The sequence below is a fragment of the Drosophila albomicans genome, chromosome 3 (assembly GCF_009650485.2).
Source record: "Drosophila albomicans strain 15112-1751.03 chromosome 3, ASM965048v2, whole genome shotgun sequence".
Lineage (NCBI taxonomy): Eukaryota > Metazoa > Arthropoda > Insecta > Diptera > Drosophilidae > Drosophila > Drosophila albomicans.
Window position 1 is genome coordinate 896,980 of NC_047629.2, and position 26,561 is coordinate 923,540.

At 38.2% G+C, this 26,561-nt stretch overlaps 1 protein-coding gene across 1 annotated transcript; it reads right to left on the reverse strand.

Moving 5' to 3' along the window:
• Positions 1 to 14,261: 14,261 nt before the first annotated feature.
• Positions 14,262 to 17,237, reverse strand: LOC117571486 (protein gooseberry). Its single transcript, XM_034253652.2, has 2 exons — positions 16,901 to 17,237; positions 14,262 to 15,744 (listed from the first exon to the last, which is right to left on the reverse strand). Exons 1-2 carry the CDS (start codon positions 16,953 to 16,955, stop codon positions 14,468 to 14,470), a joined length of 1,332 nt encoding a protein of 443 aa, XP_034109543.1. The 5' UTR covers positions 16,956 to 17,237; the 3' UTR covers positions 14,262 to 14,467.
• Positions 17,238 to 26,561: the final 9,324 nt, after the last annotated feature.

The window sequence follows — 26,561 nt, forward strand, 5'->3', positions numbered from 1 at the left end:
AACTTGATTGTAACCTGAAGCAACACTGCAAGCGTTTTACTAATATCGTGTTAGTTTCGTAAACTGGTGTTGAATATATGAAATTCTTTAATTTAGCACATTAAATGTTAGATTCAACATATAATTTTAATAAAATGGTTAGTTGAAATAAACTAATACAGCTAAAATAAGTCCTTTCTTTCTATTTTATACCAAACCAATTTAAGCGAAGTTGCCAAATAATAAGTAATCTCTTTTAATGTACATCAAATCTTAAAATTATTTAAATTAGATTTCTTGGAATTCATCGTCCATTTTTGGACTGAACAAATTATCATATTGCATTGCGCATAATAATTTAATATTTCGTTAGTGAGTTCTTTGTGCGATTAACTTACTACCGCTAGACATCAGTGATAAGTACAAATTTGAAGCGACTGTGCAACCCCAAAATTAAGTCTGGTTAACCCTGCAACCAAAAAAATAATTAGACGTATGATGAAAACAATGCAGTAACTTATTGTTGGCAATGTGGCAAGTAGGAGGTATTGACGATGAGGCGCAACAAATTTCCCGATCGGCAGATGTGCGACTCCAACTCAGCCACAGAGCTCGAGCTCGAGATCCTTCTAAGGGAGATACAATGAGATTGCGTACGCCGTCGCTAATCTAAGGTAAATGCACAATATGCAGCATTCATTTACGAGCTATTGAGCCTCGGCATTCGGATCGAGCATATGCGCAAGGGATCTGCGATCCTTTCGGTCAAAGCCTGTGCCAATCGGAACTAATTGTGCCGACAATAAAATCATTTGCTCAGTGCCAAGTCGGACGTAGGACATGCGATGTGTGAAGTTAAATCCTATCACGGAGCTAATAAGTTAGCCAGATAGAGAGAGGAAAATAATGAGAGCGAGCGAGAGAGAAAGAGACAGAAGGGGAGTTGCAGGAAAGTGCTGTCCAAAAATCCCATTTTAGTGTCATTTTCGAGAGATTTGCGTCTTTTATTTTATTTATTGTTGGTTGTTTTAACGCAAATAGCAAACATCCCACAAAAAAAAGTAAAAACGAAATGCGACGAACGCGTGACAGGATGATCGCCAAAGGACGAACGACGACTATTCATAAGGACTGTGCGCAAAATGGCGATTCGTTTCGCCGTCTTGTCATGTTCGCCGAGCTCTGTCTGCAGCTTGGGTATGTTCCTGTCACCATTGTCAACCGATCGTAGTCTATTCGTCTCTTTCCTACTCTCATCTCTCTTCACTCTCAGTAGCTTGGCTGCTCGCACCAGTTGATCTTATAGTTATAGCTCGTACTATTTGGACACGGGAGAAGAATGAATCTAATTTGATATGGTACTTAGCATTTTAAATCAGTTTGACTTGCTTAAATGATGACGATGAAGAGTAAGAGTAAGAGTATCTGAAAGTCTATGCTGATTAATATATGTATTTGTTTTATAGTAAGAATTTTTACTTTTACTGATTATTAAATTTGATTGAACACAAGAGATTAACATAATAAAGTTCTCTAAATGACTTACAATGTCCTCAAATTTTTTTTTTGTATAATAAATCTTTACATTGAGTTTGTACTAAAAATACCATTAAAATTTAATATGTTTTTATGCTAAGGCAATGACTTGACAGGTTTTTGAACACAAGAGATTAACATAATAAAGTTCTCTAAATGACTTACAATGTCCTCAAATTTTTTTTTTTGTATAATAAATCTTTACATTGAGTTTGTACTAAAAATACCATTAAAATTTAATATGTTTTTATGCTAAGGCAACGACTTTCAAGTACTGACTTCAGGGTTATTATTGCTAATTTAAATTTTTCGAAATACATACTAAGTATTCATAATAAACATTTAAAAATAAATTGACTTTAAACAGTTTTTTCTTCTTTAAATAAAATTAAACGTCTAATTATATGTATTATTTTTTTATGTTACTCTTTGAATATGTTTTTATGATAATGCTTGAAAGGTTTTGCTTTTAAGTATTGTTTACGAATTCACCTTAAGCATGTTATTACTCGATTGGACTTATTGCAAATCAATATTTAATACTTGAAGAAAGTTTTAGTTCAATACACAAGATGAACATTGAACTAAATTATTTCTGTCTGACTTTTGTCCAATGTCAAATAAAACTCAAAACATAGGAACTAACAACGCTCAGCATCACTGTCTTGTTTTTCTTATTTTTTCTCGTAGCGTCTTATATTGTCAACAACAAGTAAAACTTACTTGTTACTTATTAACTTTAGCTGAACTATTCGACTTGGCCGTGCTCCAGGCAAGTTCATGTTACTAATTAAAAGCTCACATCGTAAAATTCGCTCTTTGACAATGTTCACTGCCCGCTCCCACCTTAAGCCCAACTGATATTCTCTGTGTATGTTCCCTTAAAGAGTGGCCAGCATTCTTTCATTGGGTCAACCATAGATGCACTAATGGAGAGTGTAAAGGGCATGCAGCAGATATCATCAATTAGAGGCGATGACGTCTGTATTTCCGAATCCACCCACACAACACACATCTACAGCTTTTCCTTGCGGCTGCATTCATTACCCAAAAGAGAAAATGTTCCTTTTTGGTCAACTGACTGCACACAAAGCCTGCATTGAAATTGGCATTTCGAGTTGGATGGTTTTTTCAATTTTGGCTTTTTCTTTAGTTGCACAAATATATGTATATCTTGTTGTTCGGTGTGGAACCGCAATCGATAAGGATTTCAAATGAATTTATTGTTGTGAGAGCTTAAATACTAATGCCTAAAACAAGGTATTTAGAGCAATCAATCGTAATCATAATGGGTATCAACTTTGCTAATCGGACGTCAGCAGAGTTGAGGACAGAAAGACAGCCACGTCAACGGCTAACGTTGCATGTACAGTGAGTGCTGTCTGTGCTCGCCGTGGGGGCAAGTGCAGCATCAGATACAGATACAAGTAACCGAAAGACTTCATCGCCAATGTGTGTGGACGGAGCGTAGTACGAGTAGGTTGATCTCTTGGCTTTCTGTGTGTAAGTGATTCAGTGATTCATAAGCCAGCCAGCTGCTCTCCTATGATCACCTAGGGCAATATATCTTTTGTTGTCCGTTCTGTTGATCATGTCGATTGCCTGCCGATATGAATATAAAAATGGGCGAGTATTGAGCTTATTTGTCGGCTCAACTACAAAGCATAAGTCTAACGGCAATTTACTAACTTTCAGCTGCTTTGATCACAGATCCACGATCATCGCAACTGCAACTGCAACTGCAACATCAGCTTATGATCTTGATCTTGGAGAAATGACTCTGTTTTTGCTAGTTTCATACAAGTGTCTATCTATTTCTAACTGTAGTCCATTTTAAAGCACATTAAATTCACATTAAATGTGACTTAAAGGCAATGAAAAATCTTTAACTAATCATATTCTTGAAGCTTTATATTATTGACTTGATAAGGTTCATTTAATTCCAGTTTTAGTTGTTCGAATTGATGTTAAAATCAATTATTAGTTGAATCCTATAACTCTCTACTTAAAGCAAGCGTCTGTCTAGGTTTTAGTAATTTATTATTATACCCGATACCCATAGGGGTTATAAAGGGGTATTTCAACTTTTAGAGCCCACTGGTATTGTATGTAACAGGCAGAAGGAGGACTCATAAAGTGAAGATTTTTATGTCCGTCTGTCTGTCCGTCCTAAATGTTATTGAGTAAAATATGTTGATACAAACGTATATTTGGTATATATTGTATATGTTGAATTAGTATTAGTATATTTCGAAAAATGATTGTATTTTTGGTATATAAATTTTGGTATATTTTAAAGGTAATCCACATTGATACAGTTTTTCACTTGATGCAAATGATTAGCTAGTGTTTCACAGTTGAGTCAACTCTAATGTAGCTTTCTTTCTTAGTTTAGATATGTCTTACATTAACATTAAAGGTGTCTTAAAATAATATTCACTTATTACCGTAGCTAGTGAATTCGCAATATAAATTTTATTGAAAGAGTTTTAGTAATTTGCTTCAATTAGTTTTAAACTGCAAGCAACTCAATCAGTGTTAACTCTCTGCTTCTATTCAATTCGATATGGAAAGTGCTGGATTTATTTAGCTCTACCGGATGTTGGAATGTGAAGCTGATTGCATAGTTGATAAGATGCGTTGTTAATAGATGAAGAGAGCAGCTTATACTGCATGACCAAGTGAAATTCGTTGCACCCAAGGGGGCGACAGGATGCTCGGCTGCAGACGACCGAAGGATTCTTGGTCAGTATGCCAAAGGAATGTTCGCTGAGCGATACGTATCTAAGATTGCGTCCTGCTTGCTTGGATAAGCTGTAAATCCAATAAAGCCAATAAATATTGCCAAAACTGTAGCGTGCTCAGCGCTTTGTGAGTGCCAGGATCAGAAGATCAGCAGATCAGTGCCGAACAGGTTGATGGTGCTGCCTGTTTCAACAAAGGTGCAAGAAATTGTGTCAGTGTCCTTTTGTCAGTGTTCTGGCACAACATGACATGACTTTTGGTCTACGTGGGCGTTTACTCGACTTAGCAGCGGCTTCAGCGTGTAATCCAAATTCAATCGGCTCATGTGGGTCGAAGTTGAAGTCGAACGCGATGTCGATGTCGAAAAGGGATCAGTGTCCGCTCTCACGCTGTAGTAAAACCTTGATGAGTTCATCTTCGAGACCTGCCCTTCAGCTCTTTCTTTTACCCGAGTCAGCTCTTGAACTTGACCGTTTTTAAATGTTGTTGCTTTTGTCGCCTACCCGGGACTCCCTCCCGACTGTTAACTACCGACTACCAACTACTATGTAGACTACTCTATGCCTGCTGAGTGCCTGTGCATGTGAATGTGGATGTGTGTGTGTATGTGTGTGCGGAAAACTAGAGAAACAAGTGCACAAGGAAAATGTGCCACACGCGCAACTCACGCTCACACACGCTTGGCCAAATAAATAAATAAATTGTAATCTGCTTTGGTGTTTGATTCGAATCAATATGCGGCCACGCCCATCCTGCGCTCTTCTTAGCCGACTTCCATTCCAAACTCAATGCCAATTCGCTGACTTTTGTTGGCTAAAACGAGACCCAGAGTTAAGCTTGGCCTGCGGCTCAGCCAACTCAACGTTTGACAACATGCCGTTTTCTGGTCTGGTTGATCTATATAATCGGATATTGATTTCAACAGAATTCTGCACATACACACACTCGCGCATACACACATATGCATTGTTCTTAGGTGTTAAACTTGTTGTTGCAGCCAACGGCTTAATAATTTGAGCGAAATAATATTTTGGTTGATTTTTGATTTTGTGACAATTTATGGATTAACTTTTTGTGACTTCTCTATTTATGTTGCCATTGTGTGTGCAAAAAAAAATTTTTTTTCAAATACTCGTAACTTATGAATGACATTTTTTAAAAATCATCAACCGAATAAATAGTTCACTTTAATATTCAAAAATAAAAGAAGAAATATAATTTTATCATTTAATTTCATTTAACTGCAACTATTAACATTTTACCATATAAAATTTACCATAAAAAAATAATTAACCAAATAAGTGCTTTATTTACATTAAAATGCAAAAATAAATTTAAAGAATTAAATATACATACATACAGAATTTCCGATTAATCCAAGCAGTATTTCAGTTTTAAATTTAAATTACCATATCAAGAAATAACTATTATATTTTTTTATTTGTACAAGTATTCATTCAGGGATAAAAGATGATTTCATCCATATTTAAAATATCTTTTTAGTTGGCAATAAGTTGTAATATAATCCTCAAATAATATTATTTATCCTTAAAAGTATATGTTTTTTGCATGCTACTTGAATAATTTGCTGATTAATAAACTGAATTTTAAGATGTCAAAAAAAAATATAAGATATATAATGTTATTATGTGGCATATGTGAATAATCCAAAAAATAAACTGAAACAATTTTTTTTAGAACTCATAAAAAAATATTTAAATTTAAAAAAATTTTTAAGTAAAATCTTTAATTTCCCTTAACATACTGAAGTTGTTCTATCATCCTACTCTTAGAACAATATTTATTTTGCAGGACATTAATTGGAATTTGTTGATTAATAAGCTGCATTTTATGAAGCCAATCTCATTTGATATGTCTACTCAAAATCAGAAATGCCACCATTGCATTTCATTTTGTATAGCTTAAAAGTCATAGAAATTTGCAATTCAATACGGCTGACAACCCTTGTGAATCTATATAGGGAATCATAGTTCATAGTGGAATCCTTGGTCACACCAAGCGTTTATAAGTGCCCAAAGCAAACATCCACCGAGCAGATCAAAATGAGCGTAAAAATAATCCATCTTCGCGCTAAGCAAGCTGCACAATTCCCCCTCCTGACACACAGTAGTAAAGAGGACTCTCCTAAGCGACTGCGTGGCCAGCTGCAGAGTGAGGCGGACTAAAAATAAAAAAAAGCGAAAAGTGTCAAAAATGTTTCACTTTGGATATGTTGAAAAATAATGGCAAAGCAGCAAATGAAACAGAATGGAACAGTCACAATCACAGTCGCAGTCGCAGTGTGTGGACCTTTTTGCAGCCACGATGTTTGCCACGCTTCACGCCAATTTGCTCGCCTATCAACGTCGACATCGCCATCGACATCGACTATATCCTCGCCATATCGCAGCCATGCCCAGCTGATGATCAATGGTGGTGGTGCTGATGCTGCTGCTGCTTCAAATGGTGGTGGTCGCTTCTTCCTATTTCCCGGATTCTAGAGTTGTCAATGCGTCTGCTTTACCAGATTTCAGTTTGGCAATTGCTTTTTCCACTACATCCCTTTTCCTGCCCCTGCTCCCCTTAGTTGCACTATCTCACTCTCTTCTTCCGTTGGGCCGCCATGAGAACCGCTTTCATATAATTCATTTAAATGATTGGGTTGTTTGCATTGTGTTTGAGCGAGCTGCGAAAACTCGTTTTTCAATATACTTCCCAGCGATATTTTTGCAAATAATGGATTCTGATTTTTCTCATTTGAAAATCCATTGTATTTTTCGATGGGTCGAAAAGTGATGGAAACCATTAAACAAACTCTCTAAAGTATAGTTTAGTTTTTTATTTTAGAAATGTAACATTTATGTAGCTAATATACTTACATTTTACTAAAAATTGTTTAAGCAGTTATTTTAAAACATTATTTTGAAACATCATTTCAAAATGTATTTGTGTTTAAATGTGTTTAAATTTATGAAAGTTTTGAAATTATATTTTATTATTTAAGAAATAAAAAATGTATTGCAATTGTAACCATTTCTTTGCTGTCGTGTGAAATTAATGTATTTTATTTAATTTTTATATGTAATGTTTGAATGATTAAAATAAATGTTCCAACTAAAATCGTATTAGTTTGTGTTGAATGACTACATAAATTTTAATATATTTGTAATAATGAGCTGAATATCTGGCCAAAGCGCATCTAATTGAAGATCAGAAGCCTTTTGAAAGAAATTACAAACAATTGACATAATAACAAACAACGAACGCGACGCGCCGTGTGTTCCAATCAAAACCTAAAGATAAAGAAAACTTTAAACGAAGTCAGAGTACTCGGTTACAATACTTACAATTATTGTACAATGTCAGTTGGCGCATTTGCCGGCAAAAGATCAAAGGGAAGTCACAAAAGCTGCGCTCTGCGAGAGGCGAGAGAAAAGAAAAATCACACAAATTTAACTGGCCAACACTCGCAGTAATACTAACACTAACACTAACAATAATAATAAAAATAAAAATAATAAAATATGTATAAGCCAAGGAAAAAAAATATGTAATAATAATCTACTGCAGAAACAGACTCTGTGGCGACTTTCCCAAGCTATATGCAAATACATCATTGCGGCTAGTTACCCTGATGGATGGTACAGCCAAATGGCCCATGAGTCATAGACGAAGACGAAGCGAAGACGAAGTTTCCAGCATGGAGAGCAGGTACGACACCAAAGTTACGGTTTGATCACAAGTTGAGCGTAAAATATGCTAAAGATCAGCGAGTGTCAGCAGCAGTGTGTGTATGTGTGTGTGTGTCTCGAAATGAGCGTAAAATGATCAAAGAATCTTCGCGCGCTATGCCAATCCATGGAAGAAGAACAGTCAACCAGTCTACACAGTCCACACTGTGTCCCATTCCTCAGCAACTCCATGGCGATCTCGCATATTCCATGGCTGGCTACGTGTGCGCATTTTGCAAAATAACATTCAATTTGTGCAACCTGATCAAGCAATTTCATCAACTGATCGAGCCATCGATCGCGTATTGTTGCAATAAAAGAACCTAGCGTAATCACATTTCCCCCAAAAAGGAGGTTTCCTCTCCCTCTCTTTCTTCTCCTGTCTTCGAGCAGATTTAACGCTCGCTTAAACTCTCGATCAGCAATCGCAGCATGTTCGCAGCTCAAAGCAGTTCGCCGACGGCTGTGCCACCATCAGTGATGAAATTACAATGTTGCCACTTTGATCATTTCTACAATTGGCCTCAACAACAACAATACAGATACAGTAAAGGCAAAAGCAACGGCAACAGGAAAATAACAACAACAATTTGGCGCAGACAGGTTGGCTGCCGCTTTCTAGCCAGGTGCCAGTTGAATTGACCATGAGTGGAGCTTGCAGCTTGCAGCATGCAGCACACAGCTGCAAACATTATAAAGTTGTTCCTTCTTTTTACTGTGCTTCTTATTGAATTATAGTTGCGACTTGCAACTACGTCATCAACAGGCCCAGACTCTATGGTACCACAGATCGCCTCGGGTGACTCTCCAAACTGATTGTTAAGGTCTCTGCTCAGCTCAGAGACGATATGAAGACATTGCAATGGTCAATTTACGTTAGCGCAACTGAACTGCATACAAGCAGACAACATTGTGGCAGGAGTTCTTTAGCTGAAAGTACCGTTTATTTATGAATTCCTAAAAATTCGACAATAAAAGAGTTAAAATCAAGACATACAATAATTATTACTTATGCTAGCCTAAAAGTTATAATCAAATCTTAAAGCTACAGTCGAGTATTCCGATTACCATATTCAAAAAGTACTTATATGTTTTAATATTCTTTCTAAATGAACAGATGACTCGAATCTCTCTCGAAACAAATCATATTTAATCAAAACTACTCGCTTAGAACATATCCTGATCCTATCCAAATGAATGCTAACATGTTAACATGCTAACAATGTTAATAGGGTTGATTAAACGTTGCTTAAACAATTGAATTGAAGCTAAAACTTAAATGAAAATTACCATTGAAGTTAAACATTTTCAATAAAGTCATTATTGATATAAATGATTTGAATAAAAAAACGACACAAGAACGTATATATGTAGTTGCAATGACACTATATAAATAATAGTCTATGTTCGAACGAGTTATGATATCCAGATTCAATATTTACTATAATTACACTTTGACATTGTAAAATCATTGCTTTGAAGAATGTTAATTAAGAATTTGCATAACATATATACTAAATTTATATTCATAAATTCTCCAAATATATAGTTCTAGCTCTGAGACTCTTTCATAAATAAGAGGACATGCCAACAGGCAGCTATTTGATCTAAAATACTCCGACTAGAAATAATAATTTGATTAAAGCAAAGATTGCATGCTTAAGACGTTTCTCTTGAGCTTCAATTCACACTTCACTTTAAATACTCGTAAACAAATATGAAAACGCGCTTGCCAAATTTTGATAGATCAACAAGATGGCTAAGTAGCCGAGAGACCAGTTTGTGTCTGTGGCACAATTGTGCGTGGCCAATTGCATGTGGCCAATCAGAAATGCAACCGTTAATTGCCACCACATTGCGATGTGGTAGCCGATCTCAACTAAATAAACATGTACGGTCAATATGACAGCCACAGACAATTTACAAGTGTTGAGGATGCTGATGAAATTTTCCGCTAATTTTTCACGTACTCATTCGCTTATTTGAACCACACGCCAAAATTACAAAAAGAAGAAGATGAAAACAGAAAACCACAACAACAAAATATATTTATCATATATTCATTAAAAATTATTTACGTATATTAAATAGCGCAACCAACAAAAAAAAACTAAGCCTCATCGTTGAGGAAGTGAAGGTGCGAGCGGGACAGCAGATATTTTGGGTGCAGCGAGCGTTGATAAAACATCAAGACCAATCTGATAAGGAACGCTTTAAATTCCGTTACGTAACGCAAATTTAGAGCATAACAATTGCGATGTGAGTGTGTGAAGGAGACAGATACTGTAATACGTTTGGTTCACACTGCGCTCTCTCTCTTTTCTCTGCGTTTTACCTTTTGGTGTCTCGACTGCGCTCTGCTTCCTCTTTAACACCGCAAAACGCCCAAAGGCGATTTACGCATGAATTTTGATCGATTCGTGTTGAAAATTTGATAAGCCTGGCGTTTGTGTTTGTGTGTTGCTCATATGAGCTATGTATGCAATAACGCCAGAAGCGATATGTTGTACTTCCTCCATAGAGGTGGGGTTAAAGCGTGAGCAAAGAATTATGCAGCAGGTGGCGGAAACTGAGAGGAACTCCCGAGATGTGCGTTATAAGTAAATATTTTCATAATCTAGAAGGTTCTTTTCAAACGTATATTTTAAGCTTTTAAAATATTTTAGCAAAATCAATAATGGACACTTAGCACTAAGTTTTATTTTAGATCCTCTTAAATTAATTTATGTATAATTGTAAATTACACTGAAAGGTATAAAAATATCTTATTTTTTATCTGTGATTTTATTTTATAATAATAAAAAAGCTCTGAAAAATTTATAGAATTTAAATATTAAATAACATAAAATTTCAAATCATACTGAAAAATTAAATTTTTTAATTTGTTTTTGATTTAGGATGTTCTTTTTTTAAGAATAATGTATCTATATTATCCACTTTTACAATATAAGAAAAAATACAGTTTTACAATTTTTATATCATACTCGTACAGAATTATATAGGATATACAATTTTAAATAGTTATAATTTTTAGTGAGTGCTTTGTACAACAATAAAAATTGACGACCTCCCTATATAGAGTGCTAGAAATATATTAGAATATTAATATTAGATAATTATATTTATAGGAATTGTATAATTATCTAATCTTAATATTCTAATATATTTCTAGCACTCTATATAAGGAGATCTGAACTGATTTTATTTATTAGACTAAATAACTGATGAACTGAAAATTAAACAAAATACAATTACCATATTAAAAAGATACATTACAGTACGGACAGAATTAAAAAAAAAATTCGTTTGGACTTTTGAGAATTAACTGAAATTCGAAATGCCAAAATGGTTCCCACAATTTGCGAACTGCTCGTATTTCAACCCGACCGCAATTCCACAATTATAAACGCCTTCACACAAAAAACAAAAACAGCGCGTTGCCTCGTTCATCATGGCGATCAGAGCGATCATCAATCAAAACGTGGCAATTGGAGACAAAGCGACTACATATTGCCGCCAGCTACTGTATACAGCAACAGCTACAGCTACAGCCACAGATTCAGCCAATATTCTCAGTTCTGGGCCACACAGGAAGTTGGCCAAAAACAAAATTTGCAGGCTACCGACTTGATCCCAGTGCAACTATCAAAAACACATAAATCACGATCAGGCGATCGCTCAACAACGATCGGGAGGCCTTTCAACAGTTTTGTTCAAAGTGCCGCAGTAGGAAGACACTTTCTTGGTTGATGTCCGGCTCTTGACTTGCCACACAAATTAAATTTGTATAAAAATATCGAAGTTGGTGGGCTCACAGAGCACAGGAGTTCTTGACTAAAGAACGCGGCAGTCAAAGGCAGGCTACTGTAAGGACAACGATGCCGAGCAATGAGATGAGAGAAAAGCGATCCATTATGATTGTCACAGTTGACACACATTATCACCCTTGTTGGGAAGGGCAGCAACCTGCGAAACCTGTCGTCGTTGCACAGGACCTGCCTGAGTTCTGGGTCCTGAGCCGGGGTTCAGGCACTAGCCCCGAGCGATATGAACTAATTGATGTTTTCATTTAGAGGCTCGCAGACGAGAAGTCTCAGCAGAGACGACAGAGTCAAATGTATTCATTCTAGGTGGTAAGTGCGACGCCCGCTGCGCACACATAATTGAGGGTCCTGTGGACAAGGGAGCTACCTAAACCACCCAAGAATGTCGTAAATAGTGCAGGTCCTACTCTCTCAGAGTCCCTCCCGCATTTTGTCAATGGCTTTGTCCACTCCTGTTTTGCTCAGCGAGAGAGCAAGAGAGTCGGCTCACAGGCTCTCATCTTTTTGCCAGGCCCACAAAGTCGGCATCTTGAAAGACTCTGACGATAACGTTGGTGGTCTCCTCTCTCTACTCGGGTGGCTCATATTTTGCGCATGTCCTTTTGTCAATTGCTCTATTTTGTTGCTTAGTGTCGGCTCTTTTTCAACAATTGACAATTTGGTAAATTATTTTCGTATTATCGAGTCCGCAGTTCGTGTTCTCAATTGTCTCTAATTGTTTAATTGTGAGCTCATGAGACAGGGCTTGTTGTGATCCAGTCACACACGGACAGGACTCTACTCTACTCTCGTCTTTGGTGGATCGGCCTATTGTTAGCTTGTCTGTTTAGGGGACATTGTGCTGTATGAGTTTGAGGGATTAACGGCTTGGGCTTGAACTTGTTGTGGCTCCTTGGACATGTCCACGTTCTTGTGTGTGGTCCACGTTTGTCACATTTCAAAAACTATCTGTAATGTTCTTAGCTCTTGTTGCCAGTATTGTGAGTAAGACAGGTATTTAGTTGTGTTAGCTTCTAATGAGATAAAAGTGACAGTAAAGACTTTTGAAATGAGTATGGAAAAAATTTAATACACTGGCTCCATACAAAACATTTCCAGTACTTCTAATCATTCCATTATTTAAAATTGAAATAGAATAAAATGTAATTTTTATTGATAGTAGTTCTTATCTCTGAAATAACATTTTTATTTTAATGCATGCCAAACATCACGCCACGAAAATAAAAAAAAAACGAACAATAACCATATATCCAAAGCAAGTCAATTTTTGTGAGTGGTTTTTGGAAAAAAAATCTTCAAAAATATAGACAAATAATTTTGTAAAGTAAAATCCTATTGTAACGCATGTTGGCGTTATTTTGTACTTCATGCTGTATTTGGAATGTATTGGAATATATGTTGGCATAGCTGTGGATATATTTCAGCATTTAAGGAATATACAATTAGTATATTACAACGATAATGTCATCGTACTGTTTTACACCTTGACGATTTTTTGATAAAAACAAGTAAGAAAGCAACAGTCGAGATACTCGCTATCCATTTTGAATCAAAGCAAAACAGCGCGGGATTATTCTTAAAACATACCAAAATACTAATAATAATAGTAAATTTGGTATATTAGTATATATTATATATATACTAATATACCAAATTTACTATAGAATGAAAAAATATACCATATTGTGAGCCAAAGCACCTGAGATCTCTAGTAAGTGGGCAAATTATCCAATACAAAAGTATTTCGGGAATCATAAATACTGTATATCGTCTCGGCTGTTGGCGCTGTTCAAGAATATATAGGGTGGTATAAGGCGTCACCTTCTTCCGCCTGTTGCATAAATTTCTTGCCGGCACAATGTTATAATACCTTTCTACCCTATGAGTAGCGGGTATAAAAAGTATTAAGTATTGTTCCTAGATACAATTGTTATGTAAATAAATTACTGCTCAATCTTAAAAAATGTAGAAAAAATATTAATTTCTGCAAATTATTAGAAAATATTATTTTCAAAAAACAAATACTCGTTCTGAATTTTTGATCCACTTTAAAAGTAACTATGATGACTCAGTTTCTGAGGTATTTATTCTCTACTTCATGTATGTATATTAAATTTGTACTATTCATAAAAAATAATTTCTGATATTTTCAAAGCTATTTTGCAAATAAAATAAAACAAACAAATAAAATAAATAATTCCAAATGATTTTCATCGGTATGTCTGATAATGCCCTCGTAAATCAATAACAAATGCTAATAAAAATAGAAAAACTAGTATGCTAATACTATAGATATTAATCATACCTGCCCTATCTATCGTCTTCAAAGAACAAATAGTGATTTGTAAATCAATGCGACAGCAAGGGGAAAATTCCATATTGTAATTGAAGAATGCAAGTGTTTTCTGAAGTAAATTTCCATAAAAAAGGACATTCATGTGTGCTGTGATATTAATATTTATTTTGATTTCTGCTTTTTTGCGCTTATTTACTAGAACACTTAGCTTAACAATAAACTTATTCTAAACAGTCTCAAGCTCTTACAACTACTTATTGATCAGCTAATGAAACAAAAACAAAGTTCAGAAGAATCTTAATCTACAAGATGAACTTAAAACTGGGAGTTGGATGCAGGTGCTGCTCAATGGCAATCTAGAAGCCAAAGTATGGATAAGCAGAAGCAGCTGGCACTACAGATGACTTCTGTTCAGCAGCAACGGACTGATGATAGCCACTCATGTGATGGTTGCCACTCGCGGTTGGTGGGAAGAAGGAGCCAGCGAAGTTGTAGCTATCCCAGGACGATGGATGATGCGATCCAGAGGCGGCAGCGGAGGCGAACTGCGATCTCAGCTGCTCAGCGGAACTGGCTGCAGTGCTGGGCATGGAGTAGGCTGCAGCAGCTGAGACGCCAGCGGAGCCAGCATAGCTGCCACTGTTGGGGGCCATGCCATAGGCGGAGTTCATGAAGTTGCCACTGGCGACAGCCTGCGATTGCGATTGCGACTGCACAGGACTGTGGGCAGCTGAGCTGCTGCCGCTGCTGCTGGCTGGTGACATGGACGCCACAGAGCCACCATAGCCGGCATGTGTCTCATACGCAGCACCAGCTGCAGCTGGCCACGACTGTGAACCATAGATGCCCATGCCCATGCCCATGTTAGGGGCAGTCGCGGCACTTGATGCATACGCTGTGTTTGTGGAGCTGGCACCGAAACTTGGCACTTGCTGGGTGTTCAGTTGCTTGCGCAAGCGAGCACGGCGGTTGGAGAACCACACCTGGACACGTGCCTCGGTGAGTCCTGTGCTCTGAGCCAACTCCTCGCGTGTGTACACATCCGGGTATTGAGTGCGAGCAAAGATGCGCTCCAGGGCATCGATCTGATCGTTGGAGAAGGTGGTGCGAGAGCGACGCTGCTTACGCTTAAGCTGCACGCTGGGCTCTGTGTCATCCTCGCTCTCGTCCTCGCTGTCAGCAGAAATGGCACCGCCGCCCAAAATGCCATCGATGCTGTGGGAGCCAGTGCCAGGAGCCGCTCCGAAGCCGGAGGTGGCGCGCAGCAGACGTGAAATGGAGCTGACCGAGGGAGCATTCTGTTTGTCGCAAACTCCTGCCTCGATGAGCTTGGCCCGGATTTCCCAGCTGAAGATGCCGGGCTGGGACTGCTTCAACTCCTCAATTCTGGCCTCAATGTCGGGTGTAGCAACACGTGGCTTGCTGCCACCAATGACGCCTGGGCGAATGGAGCCCGTCTCCTGGAAGCGATTGAGGATCTTGGAGACGCAGCCGTGCGAGACGCGCAATTGTCGGGAGATAACGCACGGACGCACACCAGCTGCGGCCATTTCGACGATCTGACGACGAATGTGATTGGGCAAAGGACGACCATTAATGAACACACCGCCAAGTTGATTGACGCGTCCTTGTCCTACAAGAAGCAAACAAAAAGAAAACATATGTGATTAGTGCTGGAGGATCTTCGATAGATAATCTGCATAAGCTTGAGAGGATCGTTCTGTGAGTCTGCATGTGTGTGGGCAATTAACTTTTCTTCCCTGCTCGATTGAGCGGCAGTAAGTAATCCAATTATGCAGAATGCATTGTACGGCGTGGGTCGAGGCTTAGTTGCGAGGATCAGTTCGCACGATCTATTGTTTTTTTTTTTTTGTTGGATTGCAAAATACGTTGGTCATTTGTCTGTCCAAAAGAATATAACAATGCGCAAATTGCCAATTTGCGTGGGCCAAAATTCTGCTGTGATAAAGAAAACATGAAACTACTATAAAGATGGCTTGGAAAATGCCGATCACTGTGCAGCTGTGTTGCCCATGTGCCCATGTGGACCATGCAATCAAATCAAACTAATAATCCAAGAAAGCTGAGAGACTGAGAGGCAGACAAACGAAGAGACAGACGGTCGGACGGACAGACAGACGTCCAGCTGTGCCAGCTAATATCAGCAGTGTAGTGAGCATAAAAGGCCGGCCCCAAAAACCCCAAAGACTGTAACTCAGACTGAGTTGTAGTTGTTGTTGTTGCTGTTGTTTTGGGGCGCTGACATTGCTGCTACGTGATATACAAGACCCCGAACAGCAGACGCTGAGCCAAGATCAAAGCAACAGAGCCGACCGACCTGACTGCAGAGTTTATACGAAGTGGAGACTGGAGATCGGAGACTCAAAACTGGAGGCTGCAGACTGAAAGGGAACAACAACAAAGCACAACGAGCGCGCCAAAAAGTCTGCAAAGTCTGGAATGTTGTTGTTGTTGTTATTGGTGCTGTACTGTGCTGCAAGTTGCGATCACAATCAATAAGTCAAAAAGCTGATCATGATTGCTAGCACAGCTAGTGAACGGGTAATGATCTCTCGTTTTCCAAACCGACGAGGCGGCGGCGAAAGCGCTGCCCCTCAGCATCATGATGATGATCGGGCACATTTTCTACTCTTTGTCTATGGTACGTCTTGGTCTGGTCGTTTTGTACTTGTAATTGTGGTAATTGGTAATAGAGCGATGATGATCACCGTCTTGTATACCATATATGTACATATGTGTATGATATCTATGTTGTCGCGCATGCTTACCTTGGAAGGGATATCCAGCGAAATAGGGTGTCATATTGAGTGCTGATACAGCCATGATTTATTTGAATTGGTTTTGGGTAATCCGTTTGTTCAGCCTATATAGCTGTTTAGTTGTAATGCACTAACACACTTCTCGAACAACTGCACAAATTTCTATTTCTATTTTTGTCAACGTATTTTTTTTCTTCAAGTTCTTTCAACTGATATTTTTCTGTTGTTGTTTGGCTAATGCGCATGCGTAAAACTGCTGCTGCTGTTGCTTGATGCTGCTCGTTTGCTTGACAGCTCGAAACTGATTTTGAAACGGTCAGCAGCGAGACTAAAACGAATTTGTGAGATTCTCAGACGACGACTGCGACGGCGACGGCAGCGCTGCTGCATGCAGAACACAAACAAACAGAAACAAGTTTTTTTTCTTGTTTTCGTTCACAGAACAAAAACAACAAACAGCATAACCCACGCAACGAGGGTGGCAAGTGCGAGTGAGATGGCCATAGGCATGCACAGCGAGAGCCCAACACAGACGATCACTACCACTCCAAGAGTGCGAATAGCATAGCACTACGTGTTACTCTGCTGCTCTCTCTCGGTGTGTGTTAGAGCAGTCGGCGCAGCTGCGCTAAAGAGAACCAATGAATACTCATAGCATGGCTGCAATTTCATGTAGCGCCGCCCCATTCGATCTGATGCCTAGACTTAGTTTGTCTTCTAAGCGAATTTGTATCTGGATCTCTCTACTGCATAAACATTATTTATATTCATTCGCATATTCGCTTGATTTGAAGTTATGCGCAACTAACTGCGCGACTCACATTTTGATATCTTTCCCAGGCAGTTAACTGTTCTTATTGTGGTTGTGGGCTTGCCTTTAGAGTACTTGTATTTTAAATTTCCGGTTAGTAGAGAGCCAAACTGCAAGGAGGAAGTCTAAATTATTTAAACTGTTTATGGCATTTATGGCTTTTGTTATAATATATGGAAAGAAAATACTTTTGTCCGCTCATTTTTCCACTTAAGTTAATCTTAATCACATTTATCAAATTTTGAGTTATGATATTTTATTGAGATAATCTGAGTTTGAGGACAACACTTTTTAATCTAATTTCACTAATCAATTCTGATTTGTCGGCCACTTTTTTATTGTCCACCAATATTTAATGTTTAAATATAGGACTTCAAAGCGCTCTCGCCTGAATATTAAATATTTGCAAACCAAAAACCATAAATGAGTGAAGAAGAAAACATTAGAAACAAAACCCCCCATCACTGACGTTGTTTTCGTTTTTTCTTTTGCCCTGCTTTCAAAACGGAATGCAAAAATATTATGCAGTGGCAGGCGACAGTAAAGGTTACCAGGATATTGTGGAATATGTGCCATAGCATCCACCCACATTCCACTGAGCAACAACAAGCAACGATGACAACGTCAACAGTTAACCTCGAAGTATCTTTATGCTCCCGTTGGGGCGTGGGATAGCTCACATTTTTTCCATTGTTTCCATGTACATAAGTTCCAAACGCCTTTGCAGATGCTTTTTGGCTAAAAAACAGTAAACGGCTTTGTTAGCACTCAGACATCATGGGCGAAGGACCTGCATTCCGGATGCTTTTAGACGGACATCACAAAATGCGTGAGTTGCGGCAGATACCAAAGATGATCTGATAACCACATGCGAGTGTGCAATGCATGGATTAAGGACGACTTGTCTGATGACATCAAGTTTTAGTTTCTAGAAATTACTACAATTTACTTTTCTCTCAAGTCTCTACTTACAAGCTCCAGCTGTTGCGAAATCTGTGGTAACAACACACAACAATTGACTTGGTTTTTGGCGTGTTAATTAAGTACAATCCCCACCCGCAAATGAGTCCAAGACTAAATGAATATTCATGAGAAAAAGATGGCCCAATATGAGTCGAAAAGTGGTTTTGGTTTGTTTGGGAAGCTGGCTAAAAGATTTTCGCACGAGCAGCAAAAAAAAGCAACAAAGTAAAATGACGAAAACTTAATTTCCTAGTGCATGACTTTTGGTTAATTTGAGGCTGGGCCTCTTGTTGTTTCTTGTTTGTCGGGGCGGTCGAAATCAAAGAACTTTGTCCATGTTGCGTATACGCCGCGTGTGCGCGCATGGAAATTATGCTTCGACTTCTATTTTAGCCCTGTTGTTGCTGGCCAAAAGCGCAGTCACCAAGGCAACAACAACAACGATAACAACAACAGCAGCCAGCTTGTTATTGCCTCTGTTGCCAGAGTGAGGCAATTGTCAAGTTACTCGTATTTCTCTCTGTGCGTACGTGTTCGCCAGTCGCATGTGGGTGTGGGTACAAGTATTTGTATGTGTATCTGTGCATGTGTGTATGTGTGCCATTTGGCAATAATTGTGCTGCTATTGTTTGGCCAGCCGCCACGCTGTGTGTGTGGCTTCGCTGCGGGGCAATCGCTCAAAACTTATGACAACCCAAACTGCTACTGTTGGCATATGAATCTGCGGCATTCATGTATCTCAAGCCGTCGCTGTAGTTGTATCTTTATCTGCTACTGCTTCTGCTGATATATCGGTAACGCTATCTGAATTTGTATCTCGATATTGAACTTTCGAATGGCAAGTGTACGTTCGCTCTTTTGTCTGGGGCTTCAAGACAGCAGCGCCCTTTGTCGGCGTCCGCTTATTAATATTTACACTTTCATTCCCTCCTCCTCCGCTAACCTCCTGCTCTATATTTACTGTGTTGGTACCTCATGTGTACGTTTTTCAATTCCTCGAAATAAATAAATAAATATATAGGCCTTGGCTTTAAGTTGTTACATATTTTTTGAACGTTCTACATTTTTTTCTCCATCTTCAGTTTTCTGTGGCAACAGTTTGTTTTTTTTTTTCCTTTTTTGTAACCGTTGCCACACGGTGTGGCAGAAGGGGACAAGAAATATTTGCCTAGCTGTCAGACTGAGCTATGCGAGAGTATCTAGTTCAAGTTGAAAATTCATTTGCAAGCCAAGCATGCAGCTGGAAAGTTATCGACTTGACTAATGGCTCCAGAATTCAATTTTTTATATTGGCTTTTGTCCTTTTCTCCTTGCGAAACTTTAAAGTACAAAAACTGAAAGAGAAAAAAGTGTCTTGAACTAAATATGATTGCTTTTAACAAGACAATATAAAGATAAACAAAAACTTGAAGATATAAATAAATAAATCGATTTATTAACAACCAAAAGTAATTGCATTTATAATTCAAAATCTACTGGTTAGTCTGGTCAATTGTGAAATGCAAAACTGTATATTTTGGGAAATTAAATGCAAAAAATTGTAAAAATAAATCAAATCGTTAAATCATGATGTTAAATGTCTTGAATAGAAAATTTAAAAATTTATAAATATTTTTTGAGAAATAAATTACTGTTAAAATACAGTTCTTTTTTCATTATTATAAATAAATATTCTTAAACTTACATTTTAAAATTTTAGTTTTGAACTACTCCTTAAAAGTAGTTAAGAGCGAAATAAATTGCCTATAAAAGTCGATATGCAGCTCAGTCATATGCTATTAAAAAGTATTTCCCCAAAACGCCCGACTAATGATACTTAAAACGTTCCCAATAAACTTCACTGAAAAATTAATACTAACGCCCATATGTCAGCTTAAACGAAAGCCCCTTTTGGCCCGGCAACAGCTGTTAGCTGTTGGCTGTTTGGGGGCAAAAGAAAAACAAGAAACAAGAAAACTAAATTAAAACTCAACCGCAACTGTTTACACAGCAAATGTTACCACAAAAGGGCGGCACGTTAAAGCCGCGCGGCTTCAGATCAAATCCCAGCGAGAGAGAGAGAAAGATGATTAATTGGATCGAGCTACTTGCCAGAGCAGAGGATCCACAACCGTAAGCCAGATACTGCCAGACTCCCAGACTGTCAGACTTTTGGTCAGCTGTCGGCCAAAAGGTGAGAAGAGTAATATGTACAAATATATCACTCCTTCGCAACAGTTAAAAATGAATTAATAATGTGTGATCCGATGACGCCTACAAGGGTCATGGAATGCCGAGTAGATCAGTTGCCAGTTGGCCAGAAATTAACTAATTGCAACAAGGAAGATCGCTGATCAGGTAAGAGCAAAAGTATATCTGGATGTCCAATCAAGTGCAGTTCGATTTGTGCGGGAGGGCACGCGCATCCTGGCCCCCATGATGTGGCAGAAAGGATCACGGGAAAAAGGATAGCTGCAGAGCGAGTTTGACTTTTATTCGAGAGCAAAACAAAGGATGCCATTATGTGCATGATCTGCGGTTTTCTCTTCTTCTCTTCGGCTCGTTCTTTGAGTCGATTTCAGTGTCTTGTGCACTTTTTGTTCTGCTTCATTTTGTCTTCGTTTGCGGCGCTTTGTCGGCAAGTCGACAAAGTCAAGGGCCAGTAGGACACACACGCCGTGACCACCGCCACCGTCACCGCCACCGCCTTCACCACCGCCGGTGGCGTCGTTGAAGTGTGAATTCTAACAGCCCGCGTCGGCGTTGGCGAGATCATCGTAAATAAAAATATTTGAACTGCAGAGCCGAAACATGGATCCTCGCTGAAATGTGGCGGATTCTTTGAAACAACAAAAAAAATAAGAGAAAAACAAAAGGATGACGATGATGATGATGAAGAACGCTCCTAATTGCCCTCGGCATTGAACGTAGCGCCTTCTTTTAACGCTTTCCTGCTAATTCTGGCCACGATAGACATCACTGATCCATGATTAGCACTCTTCACTCTGCATAGGGGCGTGCCAACTCCTTTTGAGCCTGCGGCCACTCGATCGCACCGTTATGCGCCAATTGCTTTTGAGCTATTCTCCACGTTGTTGTTGCTGTTGTTGTATTTTGTCGCTGCTCTGGCGTCAAGCCATAAAATTCGTTTAGCACCTGCCACTGACCCTGCCACAGCCACAGTCTCTGCCGCTGCCGCTGCCTCTGCCTCTTGAGGCGAGGTGTTATGTCAATGATTATAATTATAACGCCTGCACCTAGTATTTACCTAATGAAAGGCTTGCCGACACCACACCTAATCAATCTGCTTCAGATTGATTGCTAATATCGCTCAACTAAAACAGCCGCATTGCTTCCACGTTACGCGAGAAGAGTTAATTATGAAACCTTAAAAAGGAAGAGCACAACTGAATTTTTAGGTGATGAATGATATTAAATCTCTCAAAACTATTAAAGTGTTTTTTGAAGTGATTTTTACATCTTTAAATACTAAAACAATAAACTATTATATTTTTTACTTTTTATTATACTTTAAAAATTTAATTAGCTTCTTAAAATGTTTTATATTCGACAATATTCATTTAATTATATTTGAAACAGATATATAATTATTTCGATTACATATAAAAACTTAACTATTTGGAGCAGATTTACATTTTATTCACTTGTTATGCAAATTTTCATACCATTCGTATAATTATTTAATACAAAAGGAAGTATAAATAAATACTCAATTAAAAAAGGACGAGTATTAAAGAAATACGAACAGAAACTAAATTTCAAATGCTGAGCGAGATTTTATCTTGCTATTGACTTAATTTTTAACACAAGTATTAATTACTAAATTTTTCTCTCTTCTCAGCTCCGAGAATAAATATTCTGTCAATCCCTGAATCATTTTATTGATAACGTGCTCAATTATGCATGGCAACATAAATTCCACATAGCTTACATAATTCACATACATATTTATCACATTTTGATTACAACTAATTTGACATTGAAATATTAGCATGTTTGGGGAGATTGAAAAACCCAACGGATTCATTCCACTCCTCTCTCTTTCGCCCTCTCGTCGAAGACACCACCGACACAAGCATAAACCAAATAATCACGAAACGCAATCAATCCTTTGATGCCGCTGCTGATGATGATGCAAAGTAGTAGCAACCTCTACACAATCTCTATCTCTTTCGTGCTTTGTTCGCTGTGAAGTACTGAGTTTAGATATAGCTACAAATACATAAATAATAAAAATAAATAGACGCGCAGTTTTTCACTTTTGGTTAGCACCAAAAAGGCTACTCTCAGTCGCTTTCTCGTTTGATTTATTTTCCATAGTAAATGGATTTTCGTAATGCATTTTAGTTCTGCATTGAGTGAAGCGGCTGAAAGCAGCAGAATGTACAGCAGCCAGTGCCACCGTTCCCGAAATTATCGCCATAAAGTGCCATGTGAAAATGGGAAAATAAATAATTATCGAAAGGTTACATGGCTGCCATTTGGTTTGTGAACTTTGTGAATTGATTCTTCTACTAATTAAAGACGCATTTTCAGACACGTCTCCTAGGTTTTCACTGCCTTTTTCCACTCAGCCCCACCGAAATCGATTGGCTACAATTTCCATTTTTGTTGGTTTTTCAGAAACCCCATCTCAGCACTCCCCCTTCACAGACCCTCTCTTTCTCTTTTCCAACTTGTCGCTGCTGCCAATGCACCGGAGTGGCAATTGGCCAGCGTGATTTTCAATTATTCCCAGCATGCGGCAGGCAGGAGATTGATCGGGCGGCACATGTCAAAGCTGTGACCCAACTGGACTTTAGTTATTAATTTATCAATACATGATGCAGTCGCAGTTGCAGTTATAATAATTGTGGCATCAAGCCAAGTTTTGCCGTTAAGCCGAAGACGAAGCCGACTCGTGCCGACTACGACTTTTCCCAAAACAAATCACATCGGTTGCCCTTTAAAGTTTTCTTTTCTTTCTTTGCGACTTATTATGAACTCTTCTTGCATTCGAGAGCTGACTGTGAATAATTAAGTCTCATGTTATCTTTAGTCGATTTAATTCGATTTCAATTCGTTGCGCCATTTTTGCATTTAATTGATGTTATTTTTCTCAGAATTTGTAATTACTTTTCTAAAGATGCCGCACACTCTATAAAGGAAAATTATTCATAGGTATTATGAAATGACATTTTGATTTTATTATAGTTTCTAGCATCTAATAGAAAATATTTATATATTATTATTATTTATTATTATTTAGAAAGTCGAGCATACATTGCATTATGAATAATAGCAAATCTTTTCGGTATGTGTTTTAAAATATACCAACACAAAAAACCACAAAAATACCAAAAATATACCAACCACTATATTTGGTATATAGATATAGTACATTTCCTGGGGGCACAAAGGTATAATACCCTTCTACACTATGGATAGCTGGTATAAAAAATTTAAATTCAATTACTGAAAAGATTTACCCATTAAAATAAATTGTTATCTCGTATACTTATATCTTATTCCTTCTATCAAAATAATAATATACTATGTAGATTTCGAATTTGGATTGGTGGCGAAGACATCGTTTGTTTCGCTTTATTTATTTTTAGGATTGATTCAACACTTTGGTAACTCGAAAGTGATATTAAAATATTTTATAGTCAAAAGCAAATTAAGTTATTCAAATAAAATCTGGTTTTAGTGGGCGTAAAAAATCAATTTGCAAGAAACTAAATTGAATGATCAATTAACATATCGGCAATCAGACAGAAATCTATGATTATGGTATCTAAATTTGGATTTCGGAGATGCACAAGCTGACAATCAGTGGTCGACGAAAGGCGGCTAATTAAATTAGCATAATTTGGCAACACAATTTTGGGTAATTTTAGCAGCGCCTACCAGAGTAAGCGTATCGGCAGCTGTATTTGTAGCTCAATCTGTGGATGTTTGTGTATGTTTAGACTAAAGAGAGCTGCTAAAGCGATTGGCAATGCTATAGCAGGACATCCGCATCTGCATCCGCATCCAGAAGTTGACTAAGTTGGCGTATCAAATCGATCATTGGCACAGTTTGACAAGTCTATTTACTGGCCCTGTGGACTACCTGCCAGACATTGAGTCGAGTTAAGTCAAGTCGAGTCGAGTCGAGTTTGTAGCGTAACACTTACGATTTGTAATGGGCTCTAATCATGCGACAAAAGACAGGACCTACCGCGCTGTTGCCCAACAGGTAGCTCACTCTATCGTTCTGTCTGCATTTGTATCTCTATCTTCGTATTAGAATTTGTATCTTTTAGCTGTCGTTCTGCGGTTCGGGTGTTAATGGTTTGTTAGTGCGCTGCGAGTCCTTGAATGTTCTCTGTCTGCTCTTGCCAGACACTGTGTCACCTGTTGCGTGGCAAACATAACGAACAGCCACGCCTTCCGCCCACGCCTCTGCTCAGCCAGCCGCGAAGCGCAGCAATTATGACGCCTTAACCGCTGCCCTCTGCTCAGCGCTGCTCCTTTAATTTAGTTATCTGCTAAAAGCCGCACGCAATTTTCGCCGGAAATCGACAGTTGAATACTTGGCTGTGACTTTCGGCCTTTAGTCGGTGCCATAGATCTTTGATTTAAGATGCGCTGTTTAAAAACGCATTCGACTGCATTTAAAAATGTTTATGACCAATGCTATGCGATAAACACAAAAACGCCGACCGTCATCATAAATCTGCGAGAACTTTGCGATCGACTCGAGTTGTGCTTTCCTTTGCCTCTGCGCCTCTCATTCAGCATTGAGCTGGGCTGCATGTTTAGCAAATTACTCAACACTTCGACATTGATGCCTCCCAGTACTCCTCCTCGCTCCTCGCTCCTCGCTTTTTTGCAACAAGCCATTAAATAAATTATAACGAACTGCCCCGAAGAAGAACACCCTCGAACAGCGAACTCTGAATGGTAAGCAATTCCGATTCCAATGCGTTTGTGGCTTACAAATTACTCAGACCACAGTCAGCATGTGGGAGACGACGACGACGACGACATACAGTCTGCTGCAGTTGCTCCAAAGATATTGCCCGGAATCGAGGGGTGTTGCTGCATATGTCAGCAGCCTGCACAAAGCAATGCCGCGGGGAGTTGCCCTTGCCTGGGTTTTGAATTTATGTTATTGATGTGAAGATATATGGCAGACACTGTGCAAAACTCTTGCGATTCAGTGCGAAAACTCAGCGAGCAAGAAAACACTCCTTAATTAAGTAATTATAGCAACGATAAATATAAATATGTATTTTAAAGAGCAGCAAAATAGTTTAGTATTTTAGGTAGTTAAAACTAACACTGATAGTTGCAAAAAATGTACAAAAAAATGCGCTGAAAAATGTTGTGCTTGGTAATGAGTAAAATCGGGAAAGAAATATTTAGAGGGGCATGATTAATTGTGCGAAGAAAAGATATTACGAATAGTGAACAAGTCAAGTGTGCTCGACAGTGAGATACTCCTTACCCACTTCCAATAAAAACCAAACAATGAGAAATATGTTAATTCGTTAAAATTTACTGAATTAGCATTCTGAAAAATACTAAAATATACCAAAAGCTGTTTTTGGTATAATTACAGACTTTCGCATGCTATAAATATAAATCTGTATTAAAAAAATTTTACTAATAAGAATTCTATTTACTTTTATTATAGTCCAATGGATTTGAAAACTCACTTGCACTAGAATGGTATCAATAGTTATTGCATTAATAATTATTTGAAGTCGAATTTATTGATATTATATTCTGTCTTTTTATCTAATCCTTTTCTCAAGATTAAAATTCAACGATTTTTGCAAGGTGTAAAGTATTTGGCAAGAAGTAAACAGTTCAGTTAGATAACCTAACGCCTCAGTCCCTTTCTCAAGGCCCCAAAAGCATGATCGA